This window comes from Dasypus novemcinctus, chromosome 6, assembly GCF_030445035.2.
Source record: "Dasypus novemcinctus isolate mDasNov1 chromosome 6, mDasNov1.1.hap2, whole genome shotgun sequence".
Lineage (NCBI taxonomy): Eukaryota > Metazoa > Chordata > Mammalia > Cingulata > Dasypodidae > Dasypus > Dasypus novemcinctus.
Window position 1 is genome coordinate 136,489,294 of NC_080678.1, and position 18,279 is coordinate 136,507,572.

At 49.2% G+C, this 18,279-nt stretch overlaps 1 protein-coding gene across 1 annotated transcript in view; it reads right to left on the reverse strand.

Annotated features, from left to right (window-relative positions):
• Positions 1-18,279, reverse strand: part of LOC131278965 (FERM and PDZ domain-containing protein 2-like) — a 59,621-nt gene that overhangs the window by 13,355 nt on the left and 27,987 nt on the right. The window contains 7 exon segments of the mRNA XM_058299596.1: positions 3,503-3,562; positions 5,508-5,697; positions 7,327-7,474; positions 9,731-9,816; positions 11,046-11,139; positions 13,275-13,379; positions 16,260-16,468. Of these exon segments, the coding sequence (XP_058155579.1) occupies positions 3,503-3,562; positions 5,508-5,697; positions 7,327-7,474; positions 9,731-9,816; positions 11,046-11,139; positions 13,275-13,379; positions 16,260-16,468 (892 nt within the window).

Genomic DNA, 18,279 nt, shown 5'->3' on the forward strand with positions numbered 1-18,279 from the left:
ACCCCCTCCCTGGCTCCTTCCTCTTGGTCTCATTTCTCTGGACCATACCTCTCAATATTGCAGGGTCCCATGACTCACTTGTCCCACTTCTTGTCTTTACCTGTACTCCCCCCCAAGGTAACTTTATCCAGTTCATGGCTTTAAACATCTATGTGCTGATAACTCCCAAATTCACCCTCTCTAGCCCTGACTTCATGCCTATTCTCCAGAAAAGAAAAAAGAAAAAAAAAAACTTTCTTAGTGACATCTCCACTAGATGTCCTGTAAGCATCTCAGTTTTACATGCTGTTGAGAATGCTTCTCCTCCATCCACCCCAAGCTGCTCAGCCTGAGCATCCCTTCTCTTACTTAGCAAGTGATACTACCATTCACCCAGGTGCCCAAACCAAACTTCCATTGCTTTCTCTCATAGCCTATCAATAATCCCATGATTATTGATACCTCCAAAACGTATTCCAAATCTGACGCCTTCTCACTTATGATTCTGCTCTAACCCCAGTCCCAGTCACAAAAATACCTATCCAAATGATTACAATAGCTTCAACCCATTTCCCCCTCCAATCCATCTCTACCAGGAATCCATGTGATCTTACTAAAGTAGAAATCAGATGAGGACACGCTCCTGCTTGAACCCCCAGTGGCTTCCCATCATTGCCAGGATGGAATTAGTACGTACTATGACCTACATAGTCCTACCTGATCCCAGTCCTGCCTATCCCTGTGACTTCTTTCCCCTCCATCCTCCCTTCCATTCACTGCAGCCCAGGCACACCTGGCTTCTCTCTGTCCCTCAAACATCCAGACTCATTACTGTCAGAGAGCCTTTGCCCTTGTTGTTCCTCCTGCCAGGAATGACCTTACCCCAGATCTTTGTCTGGATGCTTCTTTCTCATCATCAGATTTCAAATACTCCTCCCTGACCACACTAGCTAATCCCCAGGTACTCTCAGTAGCATCATCCTACCTGATTTTCTCCAGAGTGCAGATCCTGATCTCAAACTCACTTCTTTCATCATGTATGTACTTGTCTCTCCCCCTACACTAGTAGGTGTACTCCCCCAGGACAAGGGCTCTTTTTTGTTCACTGCTGTGTCTCAGATACTTGATGGAATATGTGCAAGTCCCTTAACTTCTACCACCTCAGAATCCTCATCTTTAAAACAGTATATCAGTACCTACCTAGGCAGCAATTGCATATTAGATTAGATTAGAGAGTGCAGGCAGGTTTCCAGACAGCACCTAGGGTACAGCAGAGGCTCAGGAAGTCTGGGTCCCTTCTCTCTTCCCTCTTTGTCATTCACAGATTTGGAAGGTGTAGCAGTTTGATATTATTTATGAATCCCAAAAAGAGATACTGACTATGTTTGTAAACTGGTCTGTTTCTCTGAGCATGATACCTTTGACTGTATAAGAGTCAGCTGAGATGCCTTTGATTAAATTATGTTAAAATTAGGACTTTGATTCAACACACATCATTAGGGCCTGTAGAGTTGAGTTGCTGCCCCCTTGGTGGGCTATATAAATGGATACTCAATCAAGAACACTGAAGTAGATACATGGAGAGGAACACAGAGGAAGAGAGACAGCTCCATAGTCATGGTAGAAGCCCTGGGAAGAGAGATGAACCTGATAGTCTACAGCTGACCTTGTGAAGAGACCAAAGCATCTCAGCCCAGAGAGAAATGAGCCCTCCAGCCTACAGCTGAGATCAGAAGAAGCTGGGTGCATGGAACCTTAAGAGGAAGAGGAAGGCTGAACCCTCACAGACATCTTCTGCCATCTTGTTTCAACATGTGGCAACAAAGTTTGGTGAGGAAGTAACTTTGAATTGGACTCCTTAGGGCCTTGTGACTGCAAGCTTCTATCCCAAATAAATACCCTTTATCAAAGCCAACAGATTTCTGCTACCTTGCATCAGCACCCCTTTTGGCTAATACAGAAGGTTCTCAGAGTTCCTCTCCTTCACTCAACAGGTTGACTCTTCTCAAAAGCATCCCCCCCAAGTCTTGACTCTCCTCTACTTAAACACTCTGATGGCAAATAATTTACTCTCCTTGGGCAGTCACTGTATTTTGTGGATAGTTCTGGTGCTAAAAACTTTATTCTAGAATCCGAGGCCTAGAGAAGTGAGGTAACTTTCCAAGGCCCATGAACCAGCTAGCAGCAGAACAAGTTCAATAGATGCCACAGATGCTGCTTCAGGATGAAGACACTTCCTCAGAGGTGCTGGAGGCTCACAGCTAGCCTTCCACAGGAATTGCCCTCAGCTGAAGGGGCTCCCTCACCCTAGGTTTGCCCTCTCCCTGGTCAGTCTATCCCCCAACACTGGTTGATGCTGAGATGCAAAGGCCCAGGTTCTCCTGCCCCTATTCAGGACAGCTCTTCCCTCTCCCAAGCTTCTCACAAGCTTCCGCAGGGTCAGCTGAGGGTGCAGGGGCAGCTGCACCATTTTCAACTTCTCTGCCTAGTCCTGCTTCCCTCCCCTCTCAGGTGTGGTTCCAGAGAGCCCTCCCCAGAAACTTCCCACCCACCAATCTGCTTTAGTCTGTTTCCTGCAGACCCAATGGACAGCCTCAGGCAAAAATCCTTGACTTTCCTGCTTTCAGTGCCTCTTTTCTTGGCACAGCACCACCCAAGCCCTCATTCATATTTCAGGAAGGAGGACATCTGTCCTGTTTTTTTTACACTTCAGTCCTCAGAATGAAGTACCTGGTTTTCTGTGCTCTGGTTGTGTGTCTACTTTCCTTTTTCTTTATTTCTGCTCCTGGAGGCCCAGACTGCTGGAGAACCTGGCTCTAGAAGTTCTACAGTGAAGAAATAAACATCTACAGGAAAAGTCAAATGTCACAAGAGGCAGAAGTAGGGAGTGGAAGCCCAAAGGAGCAGGCAGAGATGCCATCTCATGAGCTTGTCCCAGACTGCGGTGGATGTGCACCCGTTTGGACGTGGTCTTGGTCTTGGTCCACATTCTGGTGGCTGTGGACCACTGTAAATAGGGTCTCCTGAAGATGTTACTCCAGTTTAGGTGTGGCCCGGCTGAATGAGATAGGGCTCAAATCAGATTACTGGAGTCCTTTATAAGCAGAGAGAAAGTCAGACCGGAAGAGAAGCCACAGGAAGAGCGAGAAGCTAGAAGTCAATGGAACCCCAAAGAGAAAGGAGACACAGCTGCCATGGGCATTGCCATGGGATGGTAAAGCCAAGGAGTCCCAAAGATTCCTGGCCAGTCAGAAGATACTGGTCCTGGGAGGACGCTCACCATCTAGCTCTGAAACCATTAGCCAATAAAGTTCCATTATTTAAACCAACCTATCTTAGGGGATTTGTTTTAGCAGCTAGGAAACTAAAGCACAGACTAACTGAGCATGGGGACCAGCTGATTTCCTACCCTAGTGCGAGAAGGAGGCCTACAAGCAAGGACGAGCTTCTCAGGACCCACCACGCAGGAAACCTAATACCTGAGCCCGAGCAGGTGAAGAGGGCAGAGTGTTCCGTGTCTTACCTGCCATCCCTGGCCAGTCCCAGCCTCCTGCGGGGCTCCTCAAAGTAGATGGAACACCTCCTAGGGGAAACCAAAGTGTGCGGTGAAATCCAGGGCTGGGCACATCTGTGGCCACCAGGTGGGCACAAGCTCCCTCCTCTCCCCCACTCTCCCCACGCTCTCCCTGGCGCCTGTTTCCTCTCCCCCCTCTGCCCATCTTGATCTGTTTCCCGGCTCCAGAGAACCCTGCAGAGTGTAAACTTTTCAAAATGCAAGGGGCAGACGCTGCAGCCCGGGGTTCCCGCAATGGGCCCTGTGTGGAAATGGGCCATTCCTATTTGTGCCAGGACCTGCAGCTACTGGTGCTTTTTCTTCAGAGAGGGTGAAACAGACTCAAACACGTGACCGTCCCATCTCGACCCCTGGCCCCCCAGCTCACCTCCATCTCAGGGGCCACAGGCCCTTGCGGTCTCTTCCCTGCCACACTGCAAGAGCCTCCTCTGCACTCCTGCCTCTCCAGGGTCAACCCCACGCCCCACGTTCCACCTCGCTCGAGGGTGATCTTGCCAAAACGTAGCTAAAACCAAGCCCCCTCTGCAACCACCAGCCTGCCCTCCACGTGGGCTCAGCCCCTGAAGCCCGTTCCCACCTGCCGTGGCCTCTGCCTTCAGCCCCCGGCCCTTGCCCCCTGTGCACCCACATCCTAACCCCCACCAGGCGGAACCTCTCAGGGCCCCGGGCACGTTTCCCCTCCTGAGACGATCTGATATTCTCCCTCCATGGGCCCTATTTCCTCTCCAGCCCAGGATTTCTTGGCCTTGGCGCAGGACATTTGGGGCCAGCGCACTCCCTGCTGAGCAGACCTGGCCCGTACACACTGGGACACTGGGCCATGCCCGCCTCCACCCACCAATGCCGGGAGCACGTGGCATCCACCTGCGCGCACATGCGCATCCACCTGCGCACATGCGCACTCACGCCCCAGCTGTGACAGGCGAAAGTGCCTCCAGACCTTGTCAAACGTGCCCTTAGAAGCAAAGTCCTCCCCGAGACCCTCAGATCCCCCTTAGCTGCACAGGACGCCCACGGAACACCCCTCCCCACCCCAACTCCCTGTGCCCTGGTGCAAACACCGCATTAGGTTTCTCTGTTGTTTTCTCTCATGGACTTATTGCCTGCGGTCACTGTTGTTTCCTTGTCTGTCCCTGGCACCCCCACCATGAACTCCAAGGCCTCAAGAGCTGTCGCCCTGTGTCACCTGCAGTGGCGCTCAGAGAACGGCTCTGGGCTTAAAGCGTCAGCCCGGGGCACAGGGGCGGCAAGAGACACAGGGGCACAGGGGCTGGCTCCCCACCACAATGGACAGGCCTGAGCCAGCTCTCTCTGTCCCTAGGGTTGGGTCACTCCCTGGCAGGCTTAGGGCTGGGTGACCGCACCCCACCGTCACCAGCCCAGGCTACTGAGCTCTGCCTTGAGCTTCCCAAACCGTTGCCCACTCCTTTCTCCAGCTCCCCTCAAATGACCTGCCCTTGTCCGGGACTCTGGCTGACACCATATTTCCCTGATATTTTGAACTCTCAGTATGAGAAGTGGCCACTTCTTGCCCTCCCCATTTTTCGCTGACAGGAAATCAATGTAACACTACACACCAAATGCTGTAAATTTGGTGGAGGAATCAGGACGAGGGCAGCGAGGCCATCGCTCTAGTCCTTTCAGTGCCCTTACTCAGCTCCCAGAACCTTCCAGAGTGTGAGGAGGCCTCGAGCCAGCACGGAAGCCAGGGGTTTCTCATCTGTTTCCACGACCTTCGGCAGCAGCAGGGCCTGCTCAAGGGCAGATTTTTAAAAACCAAGATGGAAAATGAAACGGGAGGCTGTTCCACCAACTGCCGTCTTTGTGTGAGGGGAGATGCGGCTCCACGCGTGATACTGGGGAGCCCAGGGTGTCCCCCGGGGTGGGATGGAGCGGCCTGACGACAGTGCCGCCGTGGGGTCCCCCGGGGGCTGGGAGGTAAGGCCTTGGGGACCTTCCGTAAACGGCCAGCGTGACGTCGCCGGCGGAGAGCGCCCCGTTCTCCTCGGCGGGCTGCCCCGGGAAGAGCCTCTCCATCCTCAGGAGACTGTTCCAGGGGACACCACAGCTTTCACTTTCCATCGGCTCGCAGCTGAGTCCCAAACCACTGGAATTCTTTTTCAGTTTGATCTCGAACGTACAACCTGCGTGGTAGGAAGTCAAGCAAACAAAATCCTTCAGTCGATGGCATGGATTGGGATCCGGCCTCAAAATGCAAATTATCAAGGAGATGGATGATTTCTAGTTCACATAGGAAGACTTCATTTTCCTCGTTTTTAATATCTGAGTCCATTACACACGGTACAGGTCAGGGCTGTTCAATAAAAATAAAATGTGGGCTACAAATGTAAGCCACAATTGGAAGTTCAAAGCTTTCTAATAGCCACCTTTTTAAAAGAGTGAAGGGAAACATAAAATAAATATTGATCATATGATTTAATTGGATATTCCAAAATAGTACCATTTCAAAGGGTCATCAAAGTGACACAATTATTGAGATGTTTTACATTTTTTCTTGCATACGAGGCTTCAAAATCCAATATTTGTTTTATTAATTTGAGTTGGCCATACTTCAAGGGCTTAACTGCTGCAGGTAACAAGTAGCTGTCTTAACTGGAGAGTACATTTATAGTCAACAACGTTTACAGTTTGACATATGTTTTGTGCCCATGTACAACATACTGGCCCTTGGTAGAATTTGCACCACATATATTCCTGTTGCATCAATTTTTAGTATGCTTGAAATTCAATTTTTGCCTAATTAGACCATGCTGACTATTATCATCAACTCTACGGACAATATTTTTCATGGTCATTTTGTTTAGCTGTGTGGCCTGTGTGGGCCAATGCTACCAAAGATGAGCATAGCATCTGAAACCTAGCTACTCCCCCCCACACACTGCCCTTCCCATCCTGCTCGGTGCTCAACACATAGAGGGGCAGAGCACGGCCAAGGAGCGTGACTGGGGCCAGAATGAGAGCGTTGGAAGCAGTCCAGGTGGAGGTGTGCTGTGCGGCCAACTTTCCCATCCCCTCAGCTGGGATCCTCAGTTCAGTTCATACTCAGTTTCTCCAAGACAGAGTTGGGGTGAGCAGAGGAACAATGAAAGAAGAAGCCTCCTTGTTTCACCACCGAGTGCTACCCTCAGTCACAGCCAACCATGCCCCCCTGATCACCTCCCCTTCTGTCCAACGTGCAGGTCCTGTCGCAGGACTGAAAGCCTCTACCACGGGACTGGAAAATGGCTAAGTACCACATTACGGTATTGTAAGGCAATAGGCACTTTCTTAGCGGGAAACAAAATCAGGAGGGGTGTACAGAGAGATTACCCCTCAGAAGGCATGTAATTATGCCACTCTGAGCTGATGGTGGGTTTGCTGTTGAAAACGATGACAAGAATAAGGATAGAATTCCCGAGCATCTTCCCCTCTCACCTTGCCCGGCCAGTCCTCAGGTCCTTGGCTACAAATGCCCTGGTTGGAATGTCATCCTTAAATACCTTCGTGCAAATGCTCTGGCCCAAAAGTCTTAGGAAGGCTGAAGGGCAGGATTAGGTCTGGTAATCATGTAGGGACAATACTTTTGTTTTGCAGAACTATATATGACTAGCTTGCCTCCCAACCCCATTAGAAAGCCAGCTGCATCATCTCCCCTGGCCCTCTTCTTCTGAGAACAGAGAGGAAGCCTCCCTGCCTTTCCCCTTTGAGTTGATATTTCAAAAGCAGCACCCGATGACAGGACAATAGTAACACTCAGTTCACTCTCCTCTCACCATCTGTCACTGAGACACAGCTCGTGGGCCTGCCAGGCAAGGTTGTTACCAAGGAAACAGCTGAACGTACATCTCCCATCCTGTCATTGGCAGAAGGACTCTGCTGAGCCATCCTGAGGCCTCTGCTCTCTAAGACCAGCCTTGCAATCTACAAGGAAGGGTGAGCAAACTCAATTCACACTTCATATGGCAACTGGGAGGCCCTCCCTTCACCCTGCAAATGCTTCTTAATTTCCTGATGCTTGCATTAAGCTACTTCACTTGAATCTCAAATCAAAATCTCCAATCTATTTGGTGGGATCCAGACCCATCTTTCTAGCTCCCTGTTGGACAAGTAAGTATATGTGGGAGTAAAACGTGTCCCTCTGTTTCCATATTCAAGGCCAAACCCATCCCCTCTCCTCCTTCCCCCTCTTTGCTTTGCCTCCTCCCTTTGCAGTGGCTCTCAGCATGTGGACCCCTATGCAGTGAGGCTCCCAGGGGCTGCACTTGGAGTCATCTGGCTCTCCCCCTTCTGCCCTCCAAATAGTCACCTGGTTTCTCAGGCTTGCAGGTCGTACATCAGAAGCAGCCCCCCCAGTGCTTCCCCTTTCCCCATTTCCTCCCCCAATGCCAATGCCCAGCTGGACTGGGCAAGAGCCAGCGAACTTGGCTTCCTGGGTCCTGCCTTTGCCTCCCTCATCCCCACCCCCTCATGTCACCAGTGGACTGGCCTAAAACAAAAATCAGTCGTGCTACACACTTGATTCAAAGTCTCCAATGTTTCCCACTGCCCCAATCCAATCCCCCAGCATGGCACTCCCTCCAGGCCTTTTCCAGTCCGGCCTTCAGAGGCCTGATTTCCTTCTGGTTTGATTCCCTACCCCTCTCCCCCATATGGTCTATACCCAGTTGGGGTTCATGGACGAGTAGCTGGGCCCCTCCTGGCAGCCTTTTAGAAATGCCAACTTCTATCCTGGGGACATGGCCCTGCCACCATCATCTCCTGCAGTCATCATCCAGCGCAAGCCTGTGATCCCAGGGTGACAGCTCTTACCTGTTGTCACCCCCACTGAGTCAACCAGGTAGCAAAGTTCTACAGGGTCGTTCCTTGAGCACAGTGCCCAGCACTTAGTAGGTGCTCAGTAAACATGCACTCGGTGAGGTAGAGGGATAAATAAATTAAGAAATGAACACAAGCACAGGCCAAGTGCTCTGCTCACCCAGGTGGGCCCTGGCAGTGGGAGAGGGCAGGAGGCGGATGCACTGGGAAGCTGCTTCAGAAGCAGAACCTGTAGGTCTTAGAAACCAGCTGAAGGTCTGGGGGATAAAGAACAAGAATGAAGGGCTTCCTTTCACCAGGGAAAACAGGGAAGTAAACAGTCGTAATTTGAACTGAAATGCAGAGAGCAGGATGCTTGGGAGCAGAGGGCAAGGGCAATTACTCCAGGCTGGAGAGGTTAGGGAGAGCTTACTCAAGGAAATAACACCTGACGTGAAGGCTGATGCTGTTAGCCAAGTGACGGTAGCAGGGAGGGGGGAGATGGAAGGTGATGGCCCTCCTGGTGCTAGCCATGTCATCATTTCTTCTTCTCGTAAGAACAGAGGGTCCTAATAAATCGCTTCTCAAGATATGTCAGACTAAGTTGCCAGGGTAAGTAACTTCACCATAAATCAGCAGCCTGCTTTGGGAGAGGAAGCCAAAGGGACCAGAACCATGCCCTGCAGTTGGCTGGAAGGGGCCCTGGTGGACCTTCAGTCTCTGCTGCCTTCCCAGTGACAGAGAAGGCAATGCCGGCTCTGAGGCTTGGACACTGGGTGGTTACAGAGCCCACCTTTAGGCAGAGGACCCAACAAAATAAAGTCTCTTCTAGGTTGTGCCTGTACCCTGCCTGGAGTCAGGAGGAATCAGGAGGACCGCTGTGTGAGTCTCCTGCCCTGGGTGTCCTGAATTCCCACCTCATTGTGACTCAAAGGCCCTGGTGGGCAAAAATACAAGGGGATGGAGATGGGCATGCTCTGGGCAGGGGCTTTCACCATGTGCGAAGGCGAGGAGGGCAGAGGACTGGGGATGAGAGCATGAGCAAGCAGCACCCGGAGACAAGCTGGAGAAGCCATCGCACCCCACCCGTTCCATCCTGCTGTCTGGTCCTGGAATCTAGGCAAGCAACAAGGAACTTTTTCAAGGCTATTTGTAGGGGCTGAGATTTTCTGCTTGGAAATAGCTGTCTGTTTCCTCCTGGTTTCACATCCCCATAGAAAAACCGTGATAAGTGGAAGAACAAAAAAGAAAAAAAGAGAGAAGGAGAAGAAATTTTGTTTTCTTTCCTGCCTCCCTCCCTCCCACTCAGAGGCCCCTGCAGTTCCTGATGCCATCCAGGAAAGCTCTGGAAGGAAGGAAAGCCTCCGGACAAGGCGCCCTTACCTGCCCTGAACCCTTGGGGCCCGGGACAGCCTGCCTGTGGGTGAGGCCGCACATGCTCGTTCCATCCACCTAGAGGAGCCGGTCACCTGGGGGAGGGACAGATGTTGCCCTCACATCCCAGTGCTTTGGCAGGAAGGCCTCTTCTTCCACACCCCTGCCCCAGCACCCTGCCCAGGACCTCAAGGAGGGGAGGGGAAGGCAGAGCTATGCGGTGTCCCTGCAGAATCAGGGGATCCCTGCCTTGGCCAGGAGCTGCACCCCACTCTGAACGCCGGGCAGATCCTTTCAGTCTATCCTTCCAAAGCATGTAGGGAAACGGACTTTGGCCCAGTGGTTAGGGCGTCCGTCTACCATATGGGAGGTCCGCGGTTCAAACCCCAGGCCTCCTTGACCCGTGTGGAGCTGGCCATGCGCAGCGCTGATGCCCGCAAGGAGTGTCGTGCCACACAAGGGTGTCCCCAGCGTGGGGGAGCCCCACGTGCAAGGAGTGCACCCGTGAGGAAAGCTGCCCAGCGCGAAAAGAAAGAGCAGCCTGCCCAGGAATGGCGCCGCCCACACTTCCCGTGCCACTGACGACAACAGAAGTGGACAAAGAAACAAGATGCAGCAAATAGACACCAAGAACAGACAACCAGGGGAAGGGGGGAAATTAAATAAATAAATCTTTAAAAAAAAAAACAACAAAAAAAAAACAAAGCATGTAATCAGTCAGCGATAGAAAAATCTTTCCATCACTGGCTCACAAAATGGTTAAAACAGATGGGCTCACCCTCATCCTCGCCCCCATTTCCCTGAGAAATGGTTTTGTCAAGCCTCTCAGGGGTAATTTTTATAGCTCCACGATGTGCTTTATTTCAAAAAAGTTTAGGGAGTTGCCATTGAGATGGAGGACACTGGAATTCTAGGGGACATGAAGATAAGGAAGATTCTAAGTGCCCTTTCTGACTCAATTCTGACAGTTTTGGAGAATAAGAGAAAATTAGCCCCTTCCTTTAGAGCCATGGGCCACGAGATAGGGCCGAGAAAAAGCTGGCAAGATCCTCCTCAGCTATGAAAGTGAGTCACAATGCAAGGGAAGCACATAGCTTGCTTTACATCACTTGCCGATATAGAGCATCCAATGCCCACAGTAGACCTATCTTGGGCAGGGCAGGTTAACTTACTTCCTTTGCAGGTGATGGAACCAAAACCAGGAGGGGCACTCTGCTGGCACGAGGTTTCACAGAGCGGAAGTGGGCGAGGCCAGGGTCTAAAGTCTGCCTGCTGAGGCTGTTGGCTGCAGGATGCAAATTCCGCACTAAGCGCCATCTCTTACCCTGCAGGATCCACCCTTCCCTGGCGGTGGGCCCTCCAGGAATGATGGACTTCACCTAGATGCCTCCATAGAGCACACGCGTGGTCGTGCCACCCTGGAAAGCTGAATCTCGCAGCTCACCACCCTGCCGGCTGCCCTGGGGGAGGCCCTGCCCGAGCTCCCTGATGAAGGCAGCCCCACCCGCCTACCACTCTATCCCAGTACCTTACCGCCTTTGGACACTGTCATATGTTTTCCTGTTAGTTTAGACTACAGCACCCATGGAGCAAGAAGGGTAGGAGCTCTCAAGAATGCATTCCACGTGCAGGAGCTTTGCCGTATCCCCAGAACCCAAGCTGGGTGCAGGGAAGGCTCTCGGGAATTGGAATTGCATCTGATGCACAGCACATCTCTCCGTGGGTAGAAACCAATGTGGCTGACTGTGGCTACTGCCTGGCGGCTGGAGCCTGGCCCCTCTCATGTTGGTGGATAGTTTGTATGTACAAAAATAGAGTTAATCTCTACATAGCATGCTGCAGCTCATTTTTTTTTACTTGACAGGAGATGGTGACCATTTCTCTAGAGTTTAGCAGATAAAGACCTAATTCTATCTTTTTCTTTCCAATTTACTTTATGCAGGTAAACACACATATAAAGATATTTACAATGGAATCATACTATTCTCAAAGAATTTCTTTCTCCTTCTTCTTCTCCATCTCCTCCTCCTCCCCCTCCCCCTCCTTCTCCTCCTCCTCTTACCTCCTACTCCTCCATCTCCTCTTCCTTCTCCTTCTTCTCCACCTCCTCCTCTCTCACATACAGCACTACTTACTAGGACTCTTATTTCCATGAAATAGATTCCCAGGAGTAGTATTTCTGGGTGGAAAGCTGTTCTCACTTTTTAAAACCAATTTTATTGATACATATTAATAAATACGTTCACTGTTAATTGTAACAGATGTTCTAGATTGCATCCCGATGTGAATGTTAAAATAATTATTCACTTTTCCACTGGCTTTGTATGAGAATACCTGCTCTCTGCATCCCACCAGCAAAATTTTGCCAATCTGGTAGAAATAAGGTTGGAAGCTTTATTCTAATTTAATTTGTATTTCTGTGGTTTTCCATTTGTTTAATGGTCATTTGGATTAGAATGTGACATTTCAATAATTATTTTTGAAATTAAATTTCCCCAAAGAAATTGAAAGTGTTTTGCTAGCCAAAGGAAGTAGCCTACCTCTTATCAGCATATTTATTAATTGTGACTATACCAACATTTAGCAAGTTTCTCAAAGGAGAAATAACCATATTTTGGTGTCTGATAGGACTGTTACCCAAAGGCAAGGATAAATTGTCTATACTCTTTACCAGTCCATTCACTCAATGTGGACACATGCACATTATTTCTTGGTTTCTTATATGCACATGTAAAATCTTCCACTGACATCAAATTTATGGCTGGATGATGATCCAACAATTCAGGTATCCTTGCTCTAGGCACACAGCATTATCTGGTAGGAAAGCAAAGAATGTCCTCCATTCACCTAGCTCTTGGGCTTCTTTTGGAAATTTTCACTAGCCATAGCATTCCCTTCCTGATGGAAAATTCTATCCTGTTTCCAATCAGTAATTAAATCTAACAACAAAGTTCCTGGAATCCAGACCCATTCCAATGTCTGTAACAAGGGCAAAAGCTTCCTACCTCTGAGTTCCCACCACCCTTTGTGGCTACCATGCCCCAAACTCTCCTCAAGGGTCTGCCAGATAAAGCCCAGAAACCAAAAACAAAGTGCCTGTCCTGGCCAAGGCCTCACCAATGCGACTTGTAGCTGGCCCTTGTAGCTGGGGGGGAACCAAGACTCCACCCTGATCCTGTTCTGGATGATTGTGGATGACCCCACTCACCTTTGGCTTTTGCCCCTGCAGTCATACCATCCTTGCCTTCTCCTTGCCAACCACCTTAACCTCAAAGTCAGGATACATCCCTCAATTCCACTCATATTTCCTCCTCTGCTTGCTGGTGCTCCTTAGCACCTGCAAACCAAGGGTGACCTGCATCTCCCAGTTTGCCTTTGACCTCCATCCTCCACTGCAGGCTCCTGCTGATTTCTTAGTTCATCCACCTCCCTAGTGGTGGTGTACATGCTTGTGCACCATGAGTACATTATCAAAGGTTGCCATATGCATGGATGCCCGCCAAATGGCCATCATTTCAACATTGGCTTTCCATGCTCTCCTAACAACTCTTACAGTCACACTGAATCCAAGAGTCCCATCTTCTTTCACCAGTTCCACAAAGTAGATTTCACCAGCATTGGTTTCTGAAGGGGATAGTGGATGAGAAGAACCAGCACTCTGCACCAAACCAAAAGAATAAAAAGAAAACATGAAGGCACTCACCCCATCTATAAGCAATGGCACCACTTAGCTCCCAGCTGCTGACAGAAAGAACAAGAGCTTCATTTCCAGCTTTATTAGCTCCTCCCTGTATGGCCTGGGATGGTATTTTGGTCTCTTCAGACTCAGTTTTTCACAGTCCACAAAAATGGAACGAGAGAGCTCCCTCCTAACTTAGTGTGGCTGTGAATGACGTGCAGCACACAGCAGGGGCTCAATAAAGGTGGGTTCCCTCAAGTCTCCACTCATGATGTGAGCTTCTATGTTAAACTGACGTGTTCCAGAGACATCCTGGTAACTTCACACAGGATACACGGACAAGCAATGGCATACCAGATACCAGACAGACAAAAGCTTCTCAGGTGGAAGGAAACTTCAGGAAGAGCTTCACTAATTCCTAGCAATCATGGCTAGGATGGATGGCTGCTCCAGGGAAGGTGAGAAGAGAAAAATTTTCTATTCTGTACCAAGCATTTTGCTTGGTGCTATGACAATAACCATGTTAGATCTGTTCTCTCATTCATCCAATCATTCAACAACATTTATTGAGCACTAATTATGTGCCAGGCATTGTGCAAGTCGCTGGGAATATGGCAGTGATAAGTGAGACATGATTCCTGCCCTTATTGAACTTACCATTTACTGTGGGACAGACTTTTAACAAACAGATTCCCAATTAACCCCAAAAAGTTGTGATGCTAAGTGCAGTTGTGATAAAGTGCATGAGATAAAGTGCATGTTATCATCTGGAGGCTCAGAAATGTAAGAACACGTAGCCAGGCAGTGGAAGAACCAAAAGGTGAACCCACGTTCAGGCGATAGGAGCGCTCACAGAACTGGGGGGGTCTCAGCAAGCAACAGCGGGAAACCAAGCCAGAGTCACACAGGGCTAGGAGGGAACACCCAGGCTGCTGTGGATGTCCCACTGGCCACACAGCCCACGTCCAGCAGCTGGGCCCAAGGGCACTCCAGGCTCTTGTCCATTCTGTCCCCTCTCCTAGGCTGTGTCCTAGTTGCTACATTGGAAAATGTAACCTGGACACAGAAAATAAACAAGCTGGAGTAAATGGAATAATGATCTATCAAAAAGAAGACTTTCCAAAGAGACTGGTATAGTCACAGACAAAACCCTAGCCTTCCCAGACCACCCCACACACACACCCCATGGTATTTGGTCTCAATTTTAAAAATCAAAGAGTGAAACAGCCTCTGAGAGTTGACACCCAACGTGCCCCAGGAGCTTCCTGGCAGTGAAGCTGCCCGGTGGCCCAGGGATCCTGGGCCCTGGCCGTTCTCCAGGCTGGGTCATGAGAGTCATGGCTGTGGTGACCCTCAGCATCCTGCCAGAAAGCAGGGTCCAGAGAAAACCAGGCTCGGAGAACACCAGTCTGAAGCCCCGCTTCTGGCCAAGGGAGCCTCTGATGTGTGGCCCGGTGGTTAAGCTTTTGCCTGTGGAGTCAGACTCCTTTGATTTGAATCCCAGTGTGGGTGCATACCCTCCGTGGGCCATTGGGTGTGCTCCTCCTTCTCTCTGTGCCTTAGGTACCGCATCTCTTAAAAGAGTTTTTAATTGTAACTATCTTCTAGGGTTGCCTTAAAGACTCCATGAGATGGTACCTGAAAGTATTTAGGATGCTGCCTGGCACATAGTTAAGCGCTCAGTGCACATCAGCTGCCCATCTTCTCTTGCAGACCCCCTGCATCCGGTTCTTCATAGGAGGCCCTGTCTGGGTGAGCTCCATGGCCAAAGAGGCAGGGATTTTCATGAAGCCCTCCATCATAGCAGATAATGATAGCAAAAGTGGAGCATGAGGCTCTGAGAAGTGGAATGACTTGCCTGTTTCCATCAGGGTCCCAGAAAGAGCTAGAAGGTGCATAGGCTCAACTTGGGTCATGGAAGAGAGTTTAGTGAAAGGCCTGTTTTCAAAGGCATTGGCAGCATTTAGAGAAACTGATAAGGAACAGGTTAGGTGCTGTGCAGCTAGAAATAATGGGAGCCTTTACTACCCCTAGGCCTGAAGGGCCAAAAGGGGGAGCAGTTGATGGAACCTAGAGAGAGGAGTTACATGGCGAAGACTGCCTGATGGGCACTGTGGTATTCAAAGGAACACAGCCAGCTCGTGGTGGTCATGCAGAGGTAGAGTGAAAAGCTGTCCTCACTCTTCCTCAACCTCCAGGCTTCTGTTGGATCTTCCCCTGAGCGGGGGCTACCAGAAAACAGAGGGCAAGGCAGGCTGCTGATAGTCCAAAAACACCAGCTTCACAGGGTCCAAAGCAGTAGGCAGAGGCCGGAGAGGGGTCTGGTAGAACACAGGGAGACTACCCCACCCAGCATCTGAAGTGACACTGCTAGAGGACGGCGGAGGCAGGATGGAGGCACACAGATGACTGGTACACCAAAGATGGGCTTTAGGATCTTCCTCCCTGATGGGGGCTGCGCAGAGCAAAGCCCTTGAGTTTCCAGCTTCGGGATGAATCAGAGGCCAAGAATAGGAGCTGCCTGATTGTCTATTCATTGCCCTTTGCAGATATCAATCTCTTCATGTTGTCATTGCCAGGAATAATTATAATGAGCAACTATGGGTACTGAAGGCTCAAACACTGTGCCCTGTGGCCCAGGTACTGACTAAGAGCTTACTCCCCTTTATACTCTTCTCAAAACCAAGCAAGGCAGAAATTTATTTCCATTCTACAGATTAGAAAACTGAGACATTAAACTCCTATCCACCTGACATGGCAAATAAAGAGAAAAGGAGGACTTCAAAGGCAGTGCTGTTAGGCCCCACCACCTGTTCTCTCTCCTCCAAATTCTAGGAAGTGAGCAGAGGAAAGGAGTACCTTTACTGGCAGAGGGGAAAGTGGAGGCACCGGTCTGGGCACTGAGCTCTGAGCCTGAGCCTTTTCTACTTCTTCAATATTTCTCTCCTGATCTTGTGTGTGTGAAAGAAAACATCCCTGATTCCCGTCACCCAGGCTGTCCATGATGAAGATCCCAGCATTGGCTGTGCCGCTATTCATTTCCTTGTTTGGGGTGTGCTCACAGACACCTATAAAAACAAGCCAAGGCAAATGGACTTAGCCCAGGGTTAGGGCATCCGTCTACCACATGGGAGGTCCGCGGTTCAAACCCTGGGCCTCCTTGACCTATGTGGAGCTGGCCGATGCGCAGTGCTGATGCGCATAAGGAGTCCCTGTGTAGGGGAGCCCCATGTGCAAGGAGTGCGCCCCGTAAGGAAAGCCGCCCAGTGCGAAAGAAAGTGCAGCCTGCTGAGGAATGGCGCCGCCCACACTTCCCGTGCTGCTGATGACAACAGAAGCGGACAAAGAAACAAGATGGCAGCAAATAGACACAGAGAACAGACAACCGGGGGAGGGGGGGAATTAAATAAATAAATAAATCTTAAAAAAAAAAAAAACAAGCCAAGAAGAAGTCAGCAGCTGGGAAACGTGGGCAGCTCTACGTGGAGCACAGCACTTTCTTCCAGTGACAGAGGGACTTTCAGAGCTCCAGGGAAGGATGTAAGCTTAGCATCTAGGGAAGGATGGTGCTTTAAGAAAAGAGGGAAGGAAGATATGAAATGTGATTTCGAAACCTAAATGGCGCTTAAGTAACCCGACTATGAAAACACCAGATCAGAGGAGAGAACATCAACTCCTCCTTATTAAGCTCCTGCCAGGTACAAATCCTAGATCTATATGCCTTCCCATCTTCTCATAGTCCCATGAGGAAGGTGTTATCCCAATTCAAACTTGAGAAAACAAAGCCAAAAGGATTAAGTCACTGGCCTAAGTCCCCGCAGGCAGTACGTGGCAGTGCTCTTAAATCCAGCCTCTCTGGATTTTGAGCACTCAGCAGCATCTCCAACCTGTAGGGCTCTTTCTGGGGTACTTGGTAATAACCAAACTAGGATACAGCCTGGGTGACTGATCCCTGTGTACCCCACATCTAACCCTTGACCTGGCAAAGAACAGAGGAAAGAACATGAAGTCATGAATTAAAAAGTGAATCCTTGAGCAAGGCATTTAAGAATGGTGACCTCAATTTCCTTACACTAAATAGAAGTAATATAGCAACTACCTGTTGGGTTTTGGTAAGGATTAGGGAGACGGTAGATAGATGATAGATAGATAGATAGATAGATAGATAGATAGATAGATAGATAGATAGATAGATAGATAGATACATAGATACATAGATAGATACATAGATAGATAGATACATAGATAGATACATAGATAGATAGAATGATAAAGGTATGTATGTGTGGATGGATGGAAGTATGGATGGATGGATGGATGGATGTACAGATGGATGAGAGAGAGGGATATAGAAAGATGATAGATATACAGATGATGGATGGATAGATAATAGATGATAGAATTATGTATGTATATATGGTAGAATGATAAGTGGGTGTATGGATGGATGATAGGTAGATAATAGAATGATAAATGAAAGGGTGAATGGATAGGTAGAATGATAAATGGATACATAGATGAGGGATGGATAGATAGATAATAAATATATGTACATATGGATGGATGGATGATAGAATGATAAATGGATGTATAGATGAATGACAGAGAGAGATAGGGATATTGATAGATGATAGATATATAGATGATAGATGGATGGATGGATGGGTAGATAGATGATAGAGTGCTTAGTCCATTGTAGAGCCTCAATAAATGTATTCACTGTTAATATTAGGTGCTCAATATATGTATGTGGGAAGAAGGAATAGTAGATTTCTTTAGAGTGGGACATACAAACACACAAGTAGATTTACTATATTCAAAACAGACTCATTAGCCCTGAGAGATGTGCCCACGCTCACATGTTGAATGGATTTGATTA